The following is a 19,023-nucleotide window of genomic DNA, read 5'->3' on the forward strand; positions in this document are numbered from 1 at the left end:
GAAAATGAGGAGGTGTCCATCAATTGGGAAATGGCTGAACAAATTGTGGTATCTGATGGTGATGGAACATTATTGTGCTGAAAGGAATAATGAACTGGAGGAATTCCATGTGAACTGAAATGACCTCCAGGAATGGATGCAAAGTAAAAGGATCAGAACCAGGAGAACATTGTACACAGAGACTAATATACTGTGGCACAATCAAATGTAATAGACTTTTCCAGGACAATCCAGAGGAATTTATGAGAAAGAACATTATCCACATCCAGAGAAAGAACTGTGGGAGTAGAAACGCAGAAGAAAAACATATGATCGATTACATGGTTTGACAGGGATATGATAAGAGTTTTGATGTTAAAAGATCACTCTACTGCAAATATGAGTAACATGGAAATAGGTTTTGAACAATGATACATGTATAACCCTGTGGAATTTCTTGAGAGGGAAGAGGGTGTGGGGGAGGGGAGGAAATCATGAATTATGTAACCATGGAAAAATATTCTAAATAGATTTTTTTTTAAACCCTTAACTTCTGTGTATTGGCTCCTAGGTAGAAGAGTGGTAAGGGTGGGCAATGGGGGTCAAGTGACTTGCCCAGGATCACACAGCTGGGAAGTGTCTGAGGCCAGATTTGAACCAAGGATCTCCTGGTTTTAGGCCTGACTCTCAACCCACTGAGCTACCCAGCTGCCCCCTCTAAATAGATTTGTAAAAAAGTTATGCATTCTTTTATAGCCCTTTGGGCATAATTCCAAATTGCCCTCCAGAATGGTTAGATCAGTTCACAACTCCACCAGCAATGCATTAGTGTCCCAATTTTGCCACTTTCCTCCCAACATTTTAGGTGTGAGGTGGTACTTAATTGTTCTTAAATGTTTGATAGAATTTACTTGGGAACCCATATGGCCCTGGGAATATTTTCTTGGGAAGTTCTTTGATGGCTTGTTTAGTCAATTTTTCTGTGATGAGATTATTTAAGTATTTCCTCTTTTGTTAATCTGGACAATTTATCTTTTTGTGAATATTCATCCATTACACCTAGAATGTCAGATTTATTGTTATATAATTGAGCAAAATAGCTCCTAATGATTGTTTTAATTTCCTCTTCATTGGTGGTAAATTCATTATTTTCATTTTTTGATACTGGTAATTTAGTTTTCTTCTTTCAATTTTTAAATCAAATTAACCAATGCTCCATCTATTTTTTTTTCATAAACCAACCCCTAATCTCATTTATTAGTTCTTTTACTTTCAATTTTATTAATTTTGCCTTTGATTTTTAGGACTTCTAACTTAGGACATCAATTAAGGATTTAAAATTTATTCTTTTCCCATTTTTTTACTTGCATGCCCAACTCACTGATCTGCTTTTTTTCTATTTTATTGATGTAAGCATTCAGAAGAGATGTACATTTTCCCTTAAGTACTGCTTTGGCTATATCCCATACATTTTTTTTAAATCCTTACCTTCCATCTTGGAATCAATACTGTGTATTGGTTCCAAGGCGGAAGAGTGGTAAGGGCTACGGAATGGGGGTCAAATGACTTGCCCAGGGTCACACAGCTAGGAAGTGTCTGAGGCCAGATTTGAACCTAGGACCTCTCATCCCTGGACCTGGCTCTCAATCCACTGAGCCACCTAGCTACCCCCTATCCCATAAATTTTTATATGTTGGCTCCTTATTATCATTCTTTTAAATGAAATTATTGTTTCTGTAATTTGTTCTTTGACCCACCTACCCCTTTTTAGAACTAAATTATTTAGTTTCAAATTAATTTTTTATTTGCCTTATCATGGATCCATATTGATTATGATTTTTATTGCATTATGATCTTAAAAGGACACATTTATGATTTCTGCTTTTCTGTGTTTGGTTATGAAGTTTTTACTAGTATAGTTTTACTATCTTCTTTTTAAGCTCATTTAATTTCTCCTTTAAAAATTTTAAAACTATGCTATTTGGTGCATATATATTAAGTATTGATATTACTTCATTGTCTATAGTACCTTTTATGAAGATATAATTTCCTTATCTTTTTAAATTTGCTCTAATTTTGCTTTAGCTTTGTCTGAGATCATGATATCTACTCCTGTTTTTTTTACTTCAGCTGAAGCACAATAAACTCTGCTCCATTCTCTTATCTTTTGCTCTATGTGGATGTCTCCCTGCCTCAAGTGTGTTTCTTATAAATATTTCATAGGATTCTTTTTAATCCACTCTGATATCCACTTCTATTTTATGGGTGAATTTATCCCATTCATATTCACAGTTATGATTACCATCTGTGTATTCCCCTCCATCTTATTTTCCCTTTTGATTTTGTTCTTTCTCTATCCTTTCGCTCTGTCCCTTCTCACAAGAATTTTGCTTCTAATTACCTCCTCCAATTTCCCCTTCCCATCTCACCCTATTTTATTCTTCTCCTACTTCTCTACAGGTTAAGATAGGATTTTATAAGCCAATGAGTAAGGTTATTATTCCCTCTCTGAGTCAATTCCAATGAGAGTAAAGTTTAAGCATTGCCTGTCACCACCCTCATCCTCCCTTTCACTATAATAGTTTTTTTCATGCCTCTTAAGGTGATATAATTTCATCCATTTTACCTCTCTCTTTCCTATCCTCTCAGGGCAATCCTCTTTTTATCTCTTGATTTTTTTTTTGCATATGTCATCCTACTTCCATATCTTTTGTCTATGTATTCTCCTAATTGCTCTTAAGAGTTACAAATGTCTTTTCATGTAGGAATATAAACAGCTCAACCTTATTAAATCTGTTAAATTTTCTCTCATAAATTTTCTTATTACTTTCTTATTAATTTTAATTTTTATCTTTTGTTTATATATTTAGAATTCAAATATATAAAATTTATATAGTATAAGTTTGTTATATATTTGTATAATTATTTAATATATATCATTCATATTTTTATTAAAATAATAATTATGATTATTTCTTATCAAGACCCACTTGAGTCTTATATTTGGACATGAAAATTTCTGTTTAGGGTCTAGTCTTTTCATCAGTAATGCTTAGAAATCTTTTATTTAGTTAGATGACCATTTTTGCCCCTGAAAGAATATACTCAGTTTTGCTGGGTAGATGATTCTGGGTTGTAAACCTAGTTTCTTTGCCTTCCAGAGTATCATATTCTAAGTCTTCTGATCCTTTAATGAAATTCTGACTATGGCTCCATGATATTTGAATTATTTCTTTCTGGCTGCTTGTAGCATTTTCTCCTTGACCTGGAAGTTCTTGAATTTGGCCATAAAATTCCTGGGAGTTATCATTTGGGGATTTGTTTCAGGAGATGATTGGGAGATTCTTTCAATTTCTATTTTACCTCCTTGTTGAAAAATATCCAGGCAATTTTCTTTAATGATTTCATGTAATATGATGCCTACGCTTTTTTTTTTTTTTAAATCATGACTTTCACGTGTTCCAGTAATTCTTAGATTGTCTCTCTTGGATCTATTTTCAATGTCAGCTGGTTTTTTTTCCAATAAAAATATTTAATTTTTTCTATTCTTTTCATTCTTTTAATTTTGTTTTGATTCTTGATGTCTCATTAAGTCATTAAAATTTTATTTGCCCAATTCTAATTTTTAAGAAATTACTTTCTTCTGTGAGCTTCTGAACCTCCTTTTCCATTTGGCCAATTCAATTTTTTAAAGAATTCTTCTACATTGGATTTTTGTGCCTCCTTTTCCTTTTAGCCAATTCTTTTTAAGCTGCTTTTTTCTTCTTGTATTACTTTCTTTTTTCATCTCCTTTTTTTCCCCTGCCTCTTGTTTGATTTTTTAATTCCGTTTAGAGCCCTTCCAGTGCCTGAGACCAATTCCCATTTTTCTTTAAAGTTTTCTGTGTTCCTGCTTTGATCTCACTAACCTTTTCTGAGTCTTCTCTTCTTTGTCTCCATAATAACTTTATGTGGTTAGGTGTTTTTTTTGCTGTTTGCTCCTTTTTCCAATCTTCCCCACCTTCCCCCACTTCTACTTTTATCTTAAAGATGGGCTCTATTCTCAGTGAAAAGGGAGCATTCTCTTAAATTTCAGTTTTTCCTTGCTCTAGTTCTGGGTTTCTTCAAGTTTCAGTTCTTCCAAAGTGGTATGATAGTCTGTGGGTTTAGAGTTCTGAAAACCATCACCCATTACTAATTTGGTCTCCTCTAAGGACTGCTAATGGCTTACAGGGATCAGAGCATTGTGAGCTACTTTGTGTTGGGGCTCTCATTCTGGGCTTACATAGGCCAGCTGTACTACAGAATGCCTTGCTTGAGGCTTGGGGCTATTATTTTAACTGTTATTTTTTAAAATGATGAAGGCTGATACTATGAGGAAAACTAATATTTTATTTAGGCCCATGTTGATAGAATAAAATCGACCATGCGCCTCTAAAAAATTCAAATTGCCTGCCAGTCCATACCTCCTCTTTCCTTTGGCTGCTTCGTAGGAAAAAGAGCGAGCCCCAGCTCCACCCCTAATTTAAGTCATGCTCTACCTTAGTTCCCTTTGGTTGACATAATCACGTCAGAAACCGGAAACCCATTGAATCACAGAAAATGTAGTCTCAAAGACCCCCACATGTCCACAGGAAGTTTGTCATATATCTACATATCTTGAAGCTTAATACTTCTAAATAGAACCCCAGAAATTCTAAATAACGCAGGGCTTCAGTGCAATTGTGGGTAGGGTTCTGTACCTCCCCTTGGGCTAGCACCAGCCAGGAGCACAGTGGACTCCAATAGAGGCTTTTTTTGTTTATTTTGATCCAAGATCAATAGATAAACTTAGCCAATGAAGAAACTGGAGCTCTGTAATGAAATGAGACAACAAATCATCCAAAAACTTCTAAGTTCTCAGTGTCTTTGACTTTCTGTTACTATGCTACTGTTCATCCACCACTTAACACTGGATACTTTCCCCTCTACCAGCATCAGTTATTGAATTCTCTTTTGATCAACATCTCTACATCAATCCCTCTCATTCCTTTTTGCTGGATTCTCTAGCTCCTCCCAATCCCTAAGTATTGATGGCACCTGAGGCTTGGACTTCTCTCCTTTTTCTAACTTCTCTCTTTATGATGACCTCATTCACTTGTATGGCTTTAAATATCATGACTGAAATCGCTAAAAAAATACCTTAAGATATTTGGGACACTATATTTCACTGACATCTAAATCTTTATCTCCAGGTTTACACTCTCTCCTTGACCTCCTTGTCCTTGACCTCCAGAACATCATAGGATAATAGATTTAGAATTAAAGGACAGCTTAAAAATCATCTACTCCAGACCCATCATTTTATAGATAAGGATACTGAAGCTCAGAGGATAAGGGATTTTTTCCCTAAGTCATAGGAACAACTAGAATTTGAACTCATGTTTTCTGACTAGCAGTCTAGTGTTCTTCCCACTACACAGTCCAACTTCAGTCCTAGATGTCTAAAGTCCTGGTTTATGAGGATGGCAGTTAAGTTATTGAAAGGAACCTAGATGTTCTCCTGATATCTCAAATTCAACATGTTTAAAGTTGAACTCATCATTTTCTGATAAACCTGTCAATATTTCTGTTGATAACACGAAGCATCATTTTCCTAGTTATGAAGAATTAAACCTTGGAGTCATTTTTTACTTTTTCCTTCTCTCAATCCAATCACTTGCCAAAGCCTCATCTCTTACATAAATTTCCTCCTTTCCACTACTGTCCTGCCCTCATCGAAATACCATGTCACTTCTTGCTTGGACTATTAGCTCTTAGCACAGTGCCTGGCACATAGTGGTACTCAATAAATATTCACTTAATTGAACTATGATAATTGCTATTAAAATCATCTCCCTGGCTCCAGAATCTTTTCATATCTATCCTTCATAGAACTGTAAAAGTAATCTTAATGGTATACCCACATAATTCCTGTTTGGAAACTTTAGTTATTTCCCTAAGATCCTTCCACCTTCTGGCTCAAAATTGCCTTTCCAGCCTTATTCTACACTATTCCTTTCCTGGATACATTCTACATACCAAGCAAAATGGATTCTTTATCATTTCCCAACCTCACATTGCCCTCTCTAGCCTCTATACATGCTTTCCCTTATGCTATATACTTGCCATTTGTATTTCTATGAAATTCTTCTCTCTTTGCAAGCTCCATTTCTATTAAAAGTTATGTTAATTCAATGACCTGTTGTTTCCAGACCTTCTTGTCAATTAGTGCTGAAAGAAGGTTTCACTCCAGTCTGTCAGTCAAGTCATTCCCTTCCTGTTTGTACCTGGAAATTGTTGTGAACTCTCAACTTGAGAAGGAACTGAGATGCATGGGTCTAGTCTCTTTTGCTGATGTGAACCTATCAGAAATGTCTCTCATTACAAAAGTTACCAATATAAGTGGGCTCCACCTGGAAGCCATTCACTGATCATTAGTGAACAGCTAGTCAACATACTGCTATCTTGACTTATAAAAAATTCCTTTTAATTTTCTTTGTCCTGAGTTTGCCTCACTAATCAGGGCAAAAATCTACACGAAGAATTTTCCTTTCAACAGCTTAACTGCCATCCTCATAAAACTTCTCATGTTCTATCTCTACAGTAGAATGAATAAAGAGAATGAAGCATTTACTAAACTCTTACTATATGAAAAGCACTGTGCTAAGTACTGGGGATATAAAATAGAAGAGTAAGATAGCCTGTGCTGTCAAGGAGTTCACATTCTAATAGAAAATTTTTCACATAGAGGTTTAGAAAGCTTTCATAGTCCTTAGGTTACAACAGCTAAACAGATAGTAATGCATCCTTAAAAATGTCATTTCCATTGATAAAAACCATAGTGGCTTCTAATTTTGAACCTTTTGGCAATGCTAATAATTTAATAGCAAAAACTTTCTTTCCAGGCCCAAGTAACTGAGGTTGCTGAGGAACTCAGCCAGAGGAACTAAACTTGCATACTTGCTGTAGGGCCAGTCTAGAAACAGGACCAGTTGAGAGGCATGAAGGGGGAAAGGTGGGGAAGAGGAGGGGATTGCAGATTTTACTGCTCCCATTACTCTTTACTTATCTGCCCATTAGTTGTAGTTGCTTGACGATTGGTAATAGTGGTAGCAGGGTTGAGAGACTGGGAATTGTATATTAATTTTTTTATCTTTGAATACTAAGCTTCTAGCTCAATTCCACATGCAAAACAGTAGTTAATGTTTTCTGATTTTAAATGAATTAAAATTAATTATTTAGCTAAAAACCTGGGCTACCTAAAATACCCTTTACTGGATTTAGGTTATTCGCTTATGAGGATTCAGATAAACCAGAACTTCCTTCTATGTAGAATTTTCCTTTGTTATCTTTGCTTTTATTGTGTTGCTTTTTTGTTGTTGTTCTAAGCAAATTCTTTTTTTAACATAACAATCACCCTAGTTTGAGAATTCAAGACTTCTGAATGGCAATTATGGAATTGGTTTTTCTCCAAAGGCTTCACTGGGGAACAGTTTTAACAATTTTTTGAACACAAATGTATGACAGAAGAGTTCTAAAGTTTTTACCATAGCCACTTTAGAAGGAAGTTCTGAAACTAAAAAGAGTCAAAGGAGTTGAATTAATCATTTAACCAGAAAGACAAAGAACGAGGATTAGAAGAACTATAAAGCAGCATATGAGCTTGGGCAACACAATTTTCTGTGTCTTCAAAATAGGAATATCCCTATACTATTCTGTCTATTGGGTAGATAAAGTCAAATGGATTTCTCTAAATGGCAGATGATTTAATTAAAGAGATATATTTTTGGATTTTTAGGTAAATCAGTCAACTTGATATTTTTGTTTTAAAATTTTTGAAGTGGGAGCAGTTGGGTAACTCAGTGGATTGAGAGCCAGGCCTAGAGATGGGAGGTACTAGGTTCAAATCTGGCCTCAGACATTTCCTAGCTGTATGACCTTGGGCAAGTCACCTACCCTCCATTGCTTAGCCCTTAACACTCTTCTGCCTTAGAACCAATACATAGTATTGATTCTAAGATGGAAGGTATGGGTTCAAAAAAAATTTTTTTTGAAGGCTTCAGATTATAGACTCTGTCTATAAAGTCAGGCAAGGTTCTCTCATGACAGCTATAAAGCTTTAAAACTTTTTTTAAAATCCTATTTCAGTATATTCTTGTGGGAACTTCTCTCTAAGTAAACTTTTTTTAAAATATAACAATCATTCTGATTTGAGAATCCAGGTCTTCAAAAATGGCAATTAAGGGGATGGTTTTGTTTCTCCAAAGGCTTCACAGGTTAATAATTCCAACAAGTATCAGGTACAGCTAGAAAAATTTACATTATGAAATGCAAATCCAAACTTTTTTAATTTAGAAAAATTATGAGGTAGCTCTCAAGAACTACAGCTGAGATAGAAATATCATCTATTATTTCCCTTGTTTCCCTTCACACCATTGATGAACATCAAATTTACCACGAAGAATGACTTTTGCTAGAGACGGGAGATCCTAGGTTCAAATCTGGCCTCAGACACTTCCCAGCTGTGTGACCCTGGGCAAGTCACTTGACCCCCATTGCCTACCCTTACCACTCTTCTGCCTAGGAGCCAATACACAGAAGTTAAGGGTTTAAAAAAAAAAAAAAAAAAAGAAGAATGACTTTTGGACAAAATTTGGGTTTATTCCATTTTGCTTCAGAAGATACATTACATAGCTAGAATTATATTTAATCCTATGGCTTTATGTAGCTAAGATTAGATTAAATGTCCAGTATATCATGTTTTTCTTTCCACTACAAATCCTAGGAAAGTCTCTATGATTAAAAAAAAATTGCTCTGTTAGATAACTAAAAGTTCATATATATGTCTCTAGATTAGATAGAGGAATTTGGTAATGGAATGCCTATACTTTTACCACTTTAGCAGCAATTCAGATCAAACTGATATCAGCAACTGATAGCTGCTTGGTGACCTGAAAGCCCAGTTCTAATATAAAGTCTTCTTCCTCACTGGTAGCAAAGGAGTCAGAAACTGAATTATGCCATTAAAACTGAAATGTCTTGTCATATTACTAATTCACAGTACTAGAATATATGCATTGAGAAAAGGCAAGTCTAGTGTCACTAAATTCACTTACAAATAATTCGGTAAGAATACACCCCAAATTTGGACATTCTGAAATATGCTCCATGACACTTGTTAGGTTTTTTCTATTGTAGTATTTTCAGAGTTCATACAAATTGGCATATGTCCATTGTTATAAGGAAGAGGATTTTAGCATGTCAGGTCTACAAAGGAGAGTGGCAGGAGGATAAAGATTCTGGATTATTGGAAGTAAGGGGGTTCAGGCATTTAACTAGGGTTTGAGCTGTCTTTCTCTGGTTTGGCCTGGAGAAGACTGGCTACCTCCCTTGGTGGCTGTGCTACTTTAATCTCAAATCCTACCTGCTTACCTACTACTTTGCTGTGATCTACTGAGTTCCTAGTGTGATCCTGAGTCTTTTGGACCAGCTGTCTGTAAGATCAGATTTGGGGTCCTTGTGGATCCAAGATCTTTTCCCTGGGCTCAGATAACCTGCCATAGACTACTTCTCTATTACCATCAAAAGGGGGGTTTGGTTTAGTGTAGGTTTATCCATTTTAGGGACTGGGATCTATTAGACAGTTAGGGAGATTAGTGTAGGAAATTACTCTGAAGTCTTCCCAAGAGGAACAACTTTAGATCTGGTGAGAGGTTTAGGTAGTTGATATTAGATTAGGGTAACCCAAATTCCAATTAACCCATCCTGTTACTGAGTGGTCTGTGTGTGTTACCTCAGGACAGGCTCTGCCTGACTGTCGGGTCTTGTCAGCCTATCTACCTCAGGGATCCTATTAACACTGGTTCTGTTAGCCTTCTCAAAGGCTGTTAAATCTTCTGTTACTGGCCCTATCTGAACCATCTAGTCCCATCCCCTAAAAATCACCCTCCTACACCATCTATCACTTCTTATCAATGTTATCTTTATTCATTGTTCAGTTCTGTTAATTTAATAACAATGTTCTTTGAGACAATAAATGTATATTATACCTACCCATTGTGCATTATTGAGTCCAACTTTTGTTCCTCTAACTCCTGATAAACCAGCTCCATTCTAAGATGAAAAATTTTTGAAAAAAAATTTAATAAGTTCATAGCTTAGTAATAATAATAGTAATTCTAGTAATTCTTCCTTTAGGGTAGGTATAAAGGGAATATATAAATCTGACTAACAAATTCATTAGCATAAGCATTTTTTAGCAAATGCTCATAAGGACACAGTCCTTTGCAAGACATTAAAATTATAAAAGCACTATGTGTGCCCTCTATGAACTTACAATCAAAACAGAGAACACTAATCTAAAATAGAATTAAAAACTTTAAGTCAAGGTATGACTTCATAGTACAGTCCCTGGATGAACTTGTATTTATCAGTGCCTGGCAAACTACTGATACTTCTATATTATAGACTATATCTATATCATGGAGATTGTCTTATCATTCTTTCATTCACCAAACATCTGTTAAGTTCTGAATACATTATAACATAGGAGAAATACAAAGTTTAAAATAAGATATGGTCCCTGCTCTCATCAGGCTTGCTGATTAGTTAATAAGATACAAACACAAATAATATACCTTATAAGACAAGAGATAAAAAAGCAAAGTATTCTAGAATGTCTGAAGATGAAAACTGTTATCAATTTTGGATATCTGGGAAGTCCTGGTGGAATAGGTAACATACAAGATGGGTTTAAATAGGTGGGAATTCAATAGGCAAAAAAGATGAAGGAGGACCTTTCAAACAACAAAGAAAATGAGCAGAGGGAGGAGAGGGCAGGGAATGTTTAGGGAAGAAGGGGGGGAGTTTAAAGTTCATAAGCACTAACACTAATATAGTGCTTTAAAATTTGCAAAAAGCTTTACAAATACCTCATTTGATCCTAAAATCTTGGAAAGTAGGTACTATTGTTATGGAAGCTAAGACAGACAGAAGTTAAGTGACTTGCCCTGGATAACACTCTTAGTCAGTATCTGATGGTGAATGTAAACTGAGATCTTTCTGAATGCATGTCTAGTCACTGAACCACTTAACTACATTGTCATGCTTTCTTCCCTTTACATGAAAAAAAATCATATAAGATAAAGATGGAATGGTAGATTAGAAAAAATATTGTGAAAGGAATCAAATTCCATGCAAAGGAGCCTAAATTTTACTTGGAAAGCAAAAGGAAGCCAATAAAGACTTTTTTTTTTAAACCCTTGTACTTCGGTGTATTGTCTCATAGGTGGAAGATTGGTAAGGGTGGGCAATGGGGGTCAAGTGACTTGCCCAGGGTCACACAGCTGGGAAGTGGCTGAGACGGGGTTTGAACCTAGGACCTCCTGTCTCTAGGCCCGACTCTCACTCCACTGAGCTACTCAGCTGCCCCCCAATAAAGACTTTTAACAGACAAATGACATGACAAAGAACTACTTTATGTAAGGAAGATTATGCTGGTGGCCTTATGCTACAAGGCAGCTGACAATGAATATAGGAAGACTTGTGAGTAACCTATTACAATAAAGCAAGTGATAAATGAAAGTCTGAACCAGAGTGACAGAAATAAGAATAGAGAAACCCCTCTGAGAACTTGAAAGGGCTGATAACCCATTGGATATGAGAAATGAGAGAGAGAAATATTACATTTTAAAATGGGAGATGAGGTAATGGCAATTACCTAGTAGAAACAGTGAAGATGGAAGAACAGGATTGGGATTAAATAAACTTAGTTTTTACATATGTCAAATTCAAAATGCTGGCAGGATATCCATAGGTAAAATCTTGTAGGCAGCTAAAGATGAGAATTTTGAGCTCAAAGAGAAGTCAAGACAAGGGTTACAAATCTGGGGGTCAACTTTATGACTCTTAAACTAAGTATGAAATTGTAGTTGAAGCTTTCTTTATCTCCAAAAGAGAGATTAAAAAGAGAAGAAAGCCAACGACAGATTTTCAGTTAAGGGAAGAAAATTAAAAGCCAATAAATAAGACAGAGACGAAGCTGCTAGAGTAATGAGGAAAACCATAAGAATGATGTTCCTTCCCTATTTAACTAAAATCTCCCTTTCTAATTAAAAGATCAGAACATCAAAATCATGTTTGTTGAGTCTTGTGAAAGGAAAGATATGCTTACTAGTTCCCAAAGCTATTTCTTTGAAAAATGTATTTAATAAGTAACTGCATATGAGAGGTTCATTAATTTGTACATTTAACTTAATTTTATTTTATATCATGAACTTAGTTATCAATAAACACAAGCATTTCAATATATGGAGAACAAAAAGAAGATTGTAAACAAAACCATGAGAAAAAATAACTAGGGAAGGAGAGGAAAAGAAAAGTGAGCTATTACTAATTCTTATAAAGAAGAATAACTGGAAGGTCATTGAAATATATAGGCATTTTAAAAGTATCTCTGGATATATTACCTTTTGAATTTTTTTCTGAATTAATAACAGTTAACATTTATCTGACTTTTAAATTTGCAAAGTACTTTCTATACATCATCTCATTTGATCCTATTAGGTAGAGTTTGTCAAGGAGACATTATTATCCCTATTTTACAGATGATGAAATGAGTTGATGAAGCAGATGATGAAAGAGAACTTGTGACTACCCTGTAATAATTTGCCTACTGTATTAAGCAATCTTAATTTGATTACATGCCCTCCTCTATCCATAATTCTAGTCAATAAATGCTTTTCACATTTATCTAAGAAAATACTTTAATATTTTAATGGATTCGTGATCTACTATGCAGATACTCTATAAGGATGAGAATTGATTCAGGCTTTCCCATACTGTAAATTTTTTGTCTATGTGTTTTGGTAAATCCTCCATAGAGAATATGCCTTGCTCCAGTTGTTTTAAATATTGTAGATAGCACTATGGAAATTAGGTGGTCCTTATGTCACTCCTTACTCACTGTAAATAACCCTCCTTCTCTTCTGGTCTTTTATACCATTTTCATACACTACTTATCACTGGTAATATGTTGTCACCATTTATATATGCCAGGCCCTCAGGGTCACCTGAAATTTTTATTCTTCTGAAATGTGGTGTTCATAAGTCATAGCTATGAAGTATAATTCAGAAACTGATGTGAATACATTTATAAATTCTTAAAGAAATCATTATGTACTCCTTTCTCCATGAAACAATTTCTTCAACAACAATTTATTTCAAATGTAATTATTTGCCCCCAAACACAATTCAAGCAACAAGCTTCTACAGTTCTGCTTGGACCAGGGAAAAGGCTGGTAAGCCTGTGATTTCCCAAAGCCTACATTGAAAAACCCTATACATCAGTAGGATTTCATATTTTAACCAAAAAGTCATATAGCTGAAAAAAGAAGTCATAGCAAACCTGCCACTTTTAAAAAGTTAGCAAATAATGAGCTACTATTTGAAAGAAGTGATCTATTTATAAAGAAAAGGACTTTATTTCTGATCAATACAGGTGTAACCTCAAGTTATCACTAGTGCTACTTTTAAATATAAAATATCATCAATATTTATACGTTAGCCAATGGTCTTTCAAGATGCTAAGATATTTGTGAAAATTAAGCTATAAAGGACATATATATGATTGGTTTGGCATTAATTTACTATTTTTGGTTTCAACATTTTCTACTATAATAAAACTCTTTGATTTTCAATATTTTACTATTATAACTTTTACCTACTGTTAATGATAAAAAAGTACAGATATTATAAGCTTTAATACTATATGACAAAAAGGAAACAACTGAAACCTTAACTAAATTACCACTACTGAACAGATACCCCAAATTGGTAATTTTAAGAAATTCTTTTTAAAAGAAGAAATGCAAGTTATATCAACAACCATATAAAAATGCTGCAAATTACAAATAATTAGAGAATTGTAAATTAAAATAACTCAGGAAGACAATGTAGAACTATGCCCCAAAAGCCATTAATTATAAATATTCCTTGACTAAGCAATAGTAACATACTCCAAGGTCAAAAACAGAGGGAAATGTTTCATATGTACAAGGATATTTACAGCAATACTTTTTGTTGTAGCAAAACTAGGTGCCTCCCACTTAGGAAAAGTCTGAACAAAATGTGATATATAACTATAATGGAATATTATTTTGCTATAAGAAATTATGACTATGATAGATTCAGAGATAGATGGGAACATTCATATCAACTGATACAAAGTAAAATGAGGAGAACCAAGAGAATAAACTATATGACTATAATAATGAGGTGAGAAACAACTCTGAAAACTTCAGACGTCTGACCAAAGCAGAAAAAAGAGACAAATCACGACTTCATAAGGCTGAAATGAACAATACCTCCAACCTCTTGGCAGAGACATAATAGAACAGAAAAATTGAATGAGATATAACTGAATTCCCAGGCATGGCCATTGTGTTGATTTGTTTTGCTTAGACTATATGTATTTATTACAGGGGAAGGTTTCTACCTGAGGGAAGAGGGGCTAATGGGTAGAGATAAATAAGAAGAAAAAAGGTCAAAAAGATTATTTTTTAATACAAAGAAGGGAAAAAGAGAAAAAAGTCGAAAAACTGAAACTACTTTCTTAAATTTTTTATATGCTGTATGCTAACAGAAGTTCAATGTTCCTTATAATACCAATCTTCTTTCCTATTTTTTGAATCTTGAAGTGTTTGCTGGCGATTGTTGAATTTATAAGAAAAAACTAAATATTTAAACTTAAATTAAATTTATTATTTAATTATTAATTTAATTAAATTAAAAATTAAATTTAAGGTTTTGAAAATTTATAAAAGAAGGTGGGAAGTTTCCCAAACTTGATGGAATTATAGGGTGACCAACCATTAGCTAAGGAATCAATCGCACCTCTGGTAATCTTTAAAAAATAATTTTGTTAGCTCCAGAGTGTCAGTGAAAAACATCATGCCAACCAAAACATCAAAACCAAAAACACCAACCAAAAAGGATCCATTGCTGATGGAAGAAGCTTTCTTTGGAGAAGGAAAGTAGGCACAGGGTCAGCCCTGGAAGTCTAGAAAAACTTACCCAGAAAAGGCATTACGTGCTGGTGAAGTAGCATCTGGACATGATGAGAAAAGAAAGGGGCACTGGGGCCCTGCAGTGCCAAAGGTGAAGGTTGCCTTTGCTGTGTACATTCATTTCTTATGTGCATATTTCCTTACTAGTGTATTGTATATGTCTAACTACTATTCCTTCTGGTGCTAAATATTTATCAGAAAGAATACCCCAGATTTATGGAATATTTTGCAATACTAGTCTTATTATGTCATTTTAGGAAACACCTTTGCTTTGAAATATGACTTCTGAATGACTTCTAAAAGAAAACATATGCATGGATGTTTCTGAGCTATAATTTTAAGAGTGGGCATTCAAAGAGAGCCTTGAAACTTGGCAGTTGTTGAGGAGGTCCATGAATGTGAAGTTTAGGAGAGTTCCTCTAAAGCAACGGTCGACAACCTTTTTGGCCGTGAGAGCCATGAACTTGTGAGGAAGGAGGAGGATGGAGGCAGAAGGCGCTGGAATATGGGGGGGCGGGGCCTGAAGGGCCCCCTGGGGCATATCCTGAGGCTCTGCCTGGACTGGCCTGTCAGGAGGTGGAGCCAGATATGGCTTGAGAGCATACATTGCCAACCCCTGCTCTAAAGGGTTGCTACATAGGGCATATGAATGTAACAGAATATTCATATGCTGTATTAAAAAAAAATTTGAATCCTAGGAAGTCTGAACAAGAGAATAATTTCTACAACTACAATTAGATAAATAACTTTGAAAAACTTAGGAATTCTGATCAATAAAATGACCAATTATAGCTCAGACAAATGATGATTAAGAATGCTTCCCACTTCTTATATGGCCAGAACTAGAGATGAAGAAGAAATCTGTTTCCAGACATGGCTAATGTGAGGATTTGTTTTGCCTGACTATACTTATTTGGAAGGAATTTTTGGTGGGGGGCATATTTGGTGAGTAATAACAATGATGTAAAAATTATCAATAAAACATTAAAAAACTCAGAGAAGAAAGTTCAGAAGAGAACTAATAAGAATGGCAGTTTTATTGCTATCATGCTAAACATAATTTATACTTTAAAAACCTAAATTGTACCTATTAGAATTTCATACATATTCTTTTTGTATTCTTCTTTGTATACTTAAATATTCATGTCTATTTAAATCCATTAAAAAATAAAGTTACGATTTAAAAAAACTTTGTTATATTTTAAATACTTTCAATTACAATAGCCTGGCCTCTTTAAACAAAGCAGACAGTATGTCACAAAAACATTCAGAAAACTCAGGTGTAAAATAAATCTTATTTTTTTACACAAAAGTTGAGATATAGGTTTCATAGAAAAAAAATCCCCAGCAGCCTGAATGAAAATTCTCAAGCAAGGAAGAAGATATCTATAAGATTTTTGGACCATCAAATATGTGAGAAGGATTATACCTACTGCTCAGAATTCTATAGTACCTTTCCAACTTTATGATCTTCCTTCTGGATTATAGAAGCTTTTCCTAGTAACTTCTATTGACTATGAGGATAGCTAATAAAAATAGGCTGCAATATCACACCTCACCAGTAAGTGATGCTATGTAAAATCCAATATCATTCAATAGGAAAATTCTTTTTTATTGGGGTGTCAGATTATAAAAACAAATTCTCCACCTCATCAATTATGTAAAAGAATCTTAAATCTTCAAATACAGGAACCTAGAGTCAACATCAGACAGGTCAGCAGATTTAACTCCCCAGACAACTTAGCACTTTCATTTTGATATTACAAAATCAAACCAAAATCTAAAGGTTTTTTTTTAATCAGTTAGCAGTTCTTGACTCCTATATTAGCTTACTAAGAATTAAAGAACAGAATCAAAGTACTTTTACAAAGATTTTTTAAACTACCAGTAATTTTGTGATACTGAAAAGATTATAGGTTTCCTGTTCTTAGATTATAAAATCACACAATAACTGATCTCCAAATAAAGAAAAGAAGAATAAAAATAGTTACCTTTGGAGATAAATAGTGCTTGTAGTAGTATAACTGAAATAGTAGAAACACTGAACTTGTCAGAGTTAAAAGAGCCAAAATCACGTTTTTATTGATTTTACTCATTTGTCTTCTGGATTCTTCAGGTTGTCATTCAAAAGCAACTCAGTCTTTTTCACCATTTTCTATTAGTCGACAGTCTTGTTTTCTGTGAACAAAATAATATATCTAAATAACATTTACACAAGATCTTTCACCTCTAGTAACTAGCAACAGGCAATAAGGAAAGGTCTTTGAAATGTGATGGAATTACTACTAACCTCAAACCTTTTACTCCCAACATATACTCTTGCCTAGGACAACATGAACTTATATTTTCCCTTTGTGGCCTTTTAATTTAAGTTAATTTCAAAGTTACATGTATGTTAAGAATGGAGAAATGGCTTGAAAAAGTATGAGTAAAGAGCAGAATAAAAATAAAAGAACTGAATGAATTGAAGGAGAAAGGGTACCTTCCTTATATACTTTCATCTATAAACACCATTTGATATAATGCCTAACCCTAGCTTTTTTCAACACCAAAACAATTTCTTAATATTAAACATTTTCCTGACTTTACCCTTACTTATCAAACCAACTCAAAATATTGCTAAGAAAAAAACTTTGCCTAGAGGTGGGGAAGAACTCAAGACTAGGGAGATGATGGGGTCATGCATGGATTTTCAGTAATAAATCATTCATCGGGTAGTCTGGTCCTACCTCTGATACATACTGGCTATCACTTGACCCCTCAGTGTTCAAAACACCTCTTAAATTGTAAGTTGCAAGGTTGGTACTGATTTGCATCAGCAGAAATTTCTTTACTGAGGAATTCTCTAGCACAGGGAAATCATGCATGGGTCAAGTCCCTACTCCTAGCCTAAAGTCTCATTAGGGCATTCAGTAAATTATAAAAGTACTACACATGTATTATTGGCAAATGAAGAAACTAATCCTCAGAGTGGTTATTATTTATGACTCTAAACAGTCATATAAAGCATTTTTAACTCTTACCAACTCCATCCCCAAATAGTTCTGAAAAGCAAATAACTCACATTTACATGGTTCTTTCAGGTTATTTAAAGACAAGAACAATTGTCCTCACATAATCACCACTTTACAATTTTGAAAAACAAAGGTTCAAATTGGCTTATTCATGACTATAAGCTAGTAAGAGTATTAAATACATACTGGCTGTCTAGGTCCTTGCCTTTTAGTTATAGGGGCTGCTATTCTTCTTGATATCAAGCTTGTTGTATTTTTAGCAAATCTCTTTTGGGTGGAGTCCAACACTGAATTAAAAATCCCAATTTCAGTGGTGGTGGCCCCACTCAATTTTAGAGAAATGTAGGTTATCCACAGTCCTAAAAACCCTGTTGCCACCCCTTCTATAGGGCAACTAGGTATTTCAGAGGATAGAGCACTGGACCTGGAGTGAGGAAGACACTTAATGGAAGACACTGGACAAGTCACTTAGTCTGTTTGCTTCAGTTTCCTCAACTATAAAATGGGGTTTATAGTTTATAGCATTTACCTCCATGGTTCTTGTGAGGATAAAATGAGATATTTATAAAGTTCTTCACAAACCTCAAAGAACTATAAAAATGATGATGATGATGATAAAAAATCTGATTTAATGTTAGGTCATGTTGATCTCCCTCTAGAGATACTCCCAAATTATCTATTCTCAGAATCCTAAACATTAATCAAAGTTCAAATGTTAGGATCACTACCAGTAAAGATCAGCAAGAAAGATCTGGTCTTGTCCAATCCTGACTTAAATCAAAGAGCAGGATGGATATAAATAAGTGATTATTTAATCAGTTTTTTAAAACCGAAATTAGCTTTTCTTTTTTAAAAATAAACACTACGAGAGACCACCACCCAAAAAATCCTTTTACTTTCAAAAAAAATTTTTTTAACTATTTTAAAGTTCAAAAATTTCACTCCAACATTGTAACTCTAATATC

The 19,023-nt window shown here is 34.4% G+C and overlaps 1 protein-coding gene across 1 annotated transcript in view; it reads right to left on the minus strand.

The window, feature by feature from the left end:
• Positions 1 to 17,140, minus strand: part of FKTN (fukutin) — a 57,662-nt gene extending 40,522 nt beyond the window's left edge. The window contains exons 1-2 of the mRNA XM_044657020.1: positions 17,036 to 17,140; positions 10,033 to 10,092 (exon numbers count right to left, since the gene is read on the minus strand). Of these exons, the coding sequence (XP_044512955.1) occupies positions 10,033 to 10,092; positions 17,036 to 17,140 (165 nt within the window). The remainder of the gene's footprint in view (positions 1 to 10,032; positions 10,093 to 17,035) is intronic.
• Between the last annotated feature and the right edge of the window lie 1,883 nt (positions 17,141 to 19,023).

The sequence above is a fragment of the Gracilinanus agilis genome, chromosome 1 (assembly GCF_016433145.1).
Source record: "Gracilinanus agilis isolate LMUSP501 chromosome 1, AgileGrace, whole genome shotgun sequence".
Taxonomy (NCBI): Eukaryota; Metazoa; Chordata; class Mammalia; order Didelphimorphia; family Didelphidae; genus Gracilinanus; species Gracilinanus agilis.